At 40.6% G+C, this 6,000-nt stretch overlaps 1 protein-coding gene across 3 annotated transcripts in view; it reads right to left on the bottom strand.

The window, feature by feature from the left end:
• Nucleotides 1–689: 689 nt before the first annotated feature.
• Nucleotides 690–6,000, bottom strand: part of LOC5575840 (bone morphogenetic protein receptor type-1B) — a 582,449-nt gene continuing 577,138 nt past the window's right edge. For all 3 annotated transcript variants that reach the window (XM_021847247.1, XM_021847248.1, XM_021847249.1), the window contains 2 exons: nucleotides 4,538–4,725; nucleotides 690–2,741 (listed from right to left, as the gene is read on the bottom strand). In XM_021847247.1, the coding sequence (XP_021702939.1) occupies nucleotides 1,443–2,741; nucleotides 4,538–4,725 (1,487 nt within the window). In that variant the 3' untranslated portion in view covers nucleotides 690–1,442. The remainder of the gene's footprint in view (nucleotides 2,742–4,537; nucleotides 4,726–6,000) is intronic.

Raw genomic sequence — 6,000 nt, 5'->3', positions numbered from 1 at the left:
GGAAATCTGCATACACGCCACGATGAAAAATACTCATCGAGTTTGTTAATTTTATTCAGAGGGAGACTTATTCTTTTGTTCTCTCACTCATCACCTCCCTTTTCTTATGAATGCGTGTATAAGGTTTAGAAAGAAAGGAAAAAGTCAGGATACTATTCTTCTTCGCAATGGAAACACAAGTTTTATATAAATTTTTATAGAATTTTTATTGTTATCAACATATTGTTCTTCTGTACTTTTAATACAAATAACACATCGCTTCGCACATAAACATCCATCTATATAAAACACTAGGCGTCTAAAAAATAATCATCCACATATCTCGTGTCGGAGACTTTACAGAGTAATTTTTAATAAGAAACACTTTTTCTTCGTTTTTTTTTTTGTTGTTTTGCACTAATGTTCTAGATTATTCCTAAAGGCTTTCCTACACTGTTTCTGTTTCTATTTACAAGGGGACAATAAGGTGAAACGTGATTTCAACGCGCGACAACCATGGCGTGTCACAGTCAAATAAGAAATCTTCACGTTTTAAAATAGGAGAGCATAAGTTTATCTACTAAGTCAGTTAAAAAAAACGTTTTTCCTATGTACAATACTATATTACGGCTTGTTTGTTTGCTTTCCAACGAAAATTGCATTGCATGGAAGTTTCCCGAAAGTCGGAAACTTAACCAGAAGCATTTCTGTTTTTTGAGAATAAAACTCTGTTCCCTTCCTAAAAATAAGGGACATATTTCGCTATTGTTGTGAGTTTGTTGAAAGTGTGATCTTTTTATCACGGAAAAAATGTAAAACTGCAAGGCCTCCAAATAGCTGTTCATCATCGTCATAAAATAAGGCATACACTTTTAATCTCTGGGCACTTCCTTGGCCGTGACCACGGCTATGCTATCTAAAAATCACTGAGCTAAAGTTTTATCCGATTTTTTATTTGCTTGTTCAATCGTACATTTTGGTGAAATCTTTATTTTACAACTATATGGCATTTTCACTTCTCAAAACGTTAAAGCTAGTAACAATAGAGCGTAATGAATTATTGGGAGCACAGATCGAACATCAAAATCGCAAATACGAACGAGTTGCATTCGATTAAAACGAAAGAGATTTTTATTTACATCGTTTTAAGACGCTTCTCAAAATTTCGCTACTGTTTAAACTTGCTCACACTGTTTGTGTCTTGAAATTGTATGAATGCTTTATGGCAACTTGATTTTATCCTTCTTCCGCTAACATTTCAACAATCGGTTCTTGAAAAATATGCTTACCAACTAGTGCTACACGTTGTTGAAAACTTACAAGGCTAGAGTCTATATTCAAATAAGACGCATTCCGGAAATAAAACAGTACTGTAGAATAAATAAAATCGCACTAATGCTCGTCAACATTCGCACCTTCGCACACCATATTCACTCGATTCACACGATCATTCGCGCCGCAATTTACACTATCTTAATCGAACAGTCTGTCTCCAGCTTGCCGAGGGTCTTCTTGACCCGCAGGGCCGTCAACCGGACGGCCGGATTCGGGTGCCAGCATTCCTGCATCATCTTGGATAATACTACCAGTATCTCCTCGTCTTGCCATCGCAGGGGAATGGGCGGCCGAACGCCCTTGACGCACACCACGGCGTACATGTCCTCGAAGCTGGGATCCGACGGGACCACATCCTGATACGGCAGGGCATAGTCCTCGCAGGTTGTGTTCTTCGTTCCGCGGATGGTGCTGATGCAGCGACGAGCCATTTCCCAGAAGACCAATCCCAGCGAGTACATGTCCGCTTGCTTGAAGCTCTCGAAGACCGTCGTGTCCAGGGTTTCGTTCAGCGCTTCCGGGGCCATGTAGCGACGAGTTCCTACGCGGGTGTTGTTGGCGATTTCAATCTCGTCCGATTCGCTGGAATACTTCACCGCCAGGCCAAAATCTGCAATCGCACACTGTCCATTGCGTTTGACGAGGATGTTTTTACTTTTGATGTCCCGATGGGAGATCGCTGGTTTGCCCGGTGTTCCGAAGATTTCCGTATGGAGATGTGCTAGGCCGGATGCAAGGGAAAGTGCCAAAGTCTTAAGCATATGCGGATTAAGAACTCGTTTCTGCAGGTAATCGTACAAGCTTCCCAACTCATGGTAGTCGGTTATGAGCAACATTTGCGTCCACGTGCCAGTTCCCTTGATGTCCGCCGCGATAAATCCAAGAATGTTTTCGTGTCTCATCAGAACGGTTTGGTAGATTTCCGTCTCCCGGAACCAGGAAGCTTCCTCGGTGGTGTGGAAGATCTTGACGGCAACCCTTTCGTCGCGCCACTTGGCCAGCCAGACCTCACCGTAGCGTCCCTTCCCGACGGAATGAACCATCTGGATCTGCTTGGCAATGGTTCGCTGCACCAGAAGAGGCAGTCCCGATCCAGACCCACTACTCTGTTCCACCAGATCAGCCAACGGCGACAGATTCGGATTGCAAACGGAATCGATCAGACAGTGGGGTTTCCTCTTTTCGCGCTTTTTGAATATGACGTAGGCCGCTATGACCACCACTATGAAGGCAACCGCGCAGATGATGAAGGAAGCTAGGAGGGCCAGCGTGTGGTGGCCGTTGTGGTCGGTTACGTTGGACATCGGAGGCGGGGTGGTCGTTTTCGGGACGTATTCCGGCAGGAGGTCCTTGTTGCAGAAGTCCTCGCCGTCGCAGCAGACGATCGACTTGCCGTGGATCTGCGGGGATTGGACGCCGACTTTGCACTGTTGGGGAAGAGGGAGAATACGGAACGTTAGATGGGTGATTTAAATTTCGACGATTTGCATTTGAAATTGGATTGGATTGAAATTTGGATTTGAATTGGATTTGGATTGAATTTGGATTGGATTGGGTTTAAATTGGATTTGGATTTGATTGGGTTCAGATTTGGGTTGAATTTGGATTTGGCAGGGATTTTTTAGATTGAATTTGGATGGCATTTGGATTGAATTTAGATTTGGATTAGATTTGGACTGAATTTGGGTGGTATTTGGATTGGAATTGGATTTAGATTGGATTTGGACTGCATTTAGATTGAATTTATATGGAATTTAGGTTGGATTTGGATTGAAATTGTATTGGACTTAAATTGTACTTGGATTGGATTTGGATTGAATTCGGACTAAATTTGGATTGAATTTGGATGGAATTGGATTGGATTTGGACTGCATTTGGGTGGGATTTGGGTTGGATTTGGATTGGACATGAGTTGGATTTGGATAGGATTTAATTTGGATTTGGATTGGATTGGATTTAAATTGGATTTGGATTGGACTTGAGTTTGTTTGGATAGGATTTAGATTTGGATTTAATTTGGATTGAATTAGACTGAATTTGGGTTGGATATAGATTGGGTTTGGATTAGATTTGGATTGGATTTGGAATGAATAAGGATTGAATTTAGTTGGGATTTGAATTGGATTTGGACTGAATTTTGGTGGGACTTGGGTTGAATTTAAATTGGATTGGACATGAATTGGATTTAGATTTAATTTGGACAGAATTTGGATTGGAGACTGAATTCGGATTGATTTTTGATGGGATTTAGATTGGTTTGGATTGGATTTAAATTGGATTTGAATTGGCCTTGAATTGGATTTAATTTAGATTTGGATTGGATTTGGACTGAATTTGGGATTTGGATTGAATTTAAATTAGATATGGATTGGACATGAATTGGATTTGGATTTATATTGGATTGAATTTGGATGGGATTTGGATGGGATTTGGATTGGATTTGGGCTGAATTTGGATGGGATATGGGTTGGATTAAAATTGGATTTGAATTTTGATTGTATTGGGATTTGGATTGAATTTGATTTGGATTATATTTGAAAACGATTGGATTTGAATTGGGTTGGATTGGATTTGATTTGGATTGAATTCGAATTGGATTTTGATTAGATTTGCATTGGATTTGGATTCGATTTGAACTGAAATTGCACTAAATTTGGGTGGGATTTGATTCGAATTGGCTTTGAATTGGATTGATAATGAATTGGATCGGATTTGGATTGGATTTGCATTGGATTCGATTTCAAATGGATTCAATTGGATTAGACTCGATTCGATTTTGAATAGATTTGGATTGCGTTTGGTTTAGATTATATTTGAGTTGCATTGGATTTGAATTGAATTTTGATTGGATTTGGATTCGATTTCGAATCGATTTGGATTGGATTGGATTTGTAGTGAATTTGGTTTGGATTGAATTTGAATTGGATTCGATTTTGAATTGATTTGAATTTAAATTGTATTTAGGGGCCATGCACAAATTACGTCACGCTCCAAGGGGGGGATCGAGCCAAGCGTGACAAGCCTCACAAAATTTTTGGAGGACTCATACAAAAAACGTGACAAAGGGGGGGGGGGGTGGAGGTGGTCAAAAAAGTTGAAATTTAGCGTGACATCATTTGTGTACCATCCCTTAGAATGAACTTGAACAAGCTTAGAATTGGATTCGATTTGAATTAGGTTGTATTTATATTAGATTTTGAACAGAATTTCCTAAGAAACCCACCTGCAGCAGCCCTCCGTTTTGCTCCGGTGGCATACACCCGTGGCTCCATTCCGGCACGGTTAGGCCCGTTTCATCATCGGTCACTTCCTCCACGGCAGCAAAGCACGACCCTCCGGGCCGTGTTTCGCACGTTCCATTCTGCAGGTTTCCCGGGCAATGCCCTTCACAGTAGCACTGAAGTGCGCGCGCTAAAATGAGAAGAGATAAAGAAGAAGGCAATTAATTTCAATTGTTCTTATAAAAATGTGGGTGCATTATGAAGGTGTTTATCTCATGAGGGGACAGACGCGAAAATATATGATTCGAGTCCATTGTTGATGAAAGCGCCAAGATTAATTTATGAACCATCGCGCACGTCTTGGCCTATCCTATTGTGCTCTGCAAAAGAAATCCACGGAATGCGTTTATATGAAAATCTCGATATACCGTCGCAGTGAAAATAAAAATCAACAAATGTTTCAGATTTGGCAACTTTGGAACATTTGCGTCCTTGCAGTACGGAACAATCCAAGCCTACTTGGAATTTGACGTTGCGTTTGAATTACGCGCGTATTATCTGCGCGTTACCGCCGCCGCTGGATGTGAATTTAAAATGAGCGCCGCAATAAAGTGACGACGAATCGTCGCGTTTTATTTTTGCTCTCTGACCACAAACGATTTACAGTGTAAGCAACGTTGTTGTTATTTATAGCCGAGACGCAAACACGGCGTTGATCTCGAATAAGCGTTATCGAGAAGAGGCGTTACGTTTGCTTCAAGAGCAAAAATTGAGAGCAATCGAGAGCGCGCATGCGTCGTGCGGTTCGTTTTCTCCTCTCAACTGTGATGCTCGCTTTGTTTTATGTTTATGTTTTGACAGCTGCGAAAGCGAATAAAATCACAGTACCTACAACAACAACATGTGTTTTTCATTATTAATTTGACGAAATTTAACTGCAAAAGAAGATAGAATGTCTTGCTAGGGAGAATTTGGAAGATTGGTTTGCGAGACGAACGATTAGCGACTAATGCCGGCATGAAGTAAATGAAAATACATTAGCTTTTACAAGTCTCCCTCCACTGAGAAGGTTCCATTTGTTGACAGTAAACATGAGCAGCGTAATGCTTGATAGTTTTACAGCAGTTTATTCCAATATTAATGGAAAAGCTGCTTTCCGGATGTCTGCCAATTTCCCCAAAGTAGCTTTTGACCGATATTCTGGTCTTTTCATGTGACCGAAAATGGAGGTGTGGCAAACACATGGCTGTCAAACAGCTTCCAATGATTTCCGGATTGAATTTCTGGCTGTAAAAATCTTGAAGGAGTTTTTGATTGAATTTGTGATGCAATTACTGAGTGTGTAGAATTGTTTTTTTCTTCAAAGTTATCGAAATTTGTTTCCACATGTAGCTTAACGTTTTCTGAGCACAACATTATATTTTTCAGATTTTTTCATCGCGAGAAATTCATGAAAATCACATAG

The sequence above is a fragment of the Aedes aegypti genome, chromosome 2 (genome assembly GCF_002204515.2).
Source record: "Aedes aegypti strain LVP_AGWG chromosome 2, AaegL5.0 Primary Assembly, whole genome shotgun sequence".
NCBI lineage: Eukaryota > Metazoa > Arthropoda > Insecta > Diptera > Culicidae > Aedes > Aedes aegypti.
The sequence above is the reverse complement of the archived record's forward strand: the minus strand, read 5'-3'. Positions and strand labels throughout refer to the sequence as shown.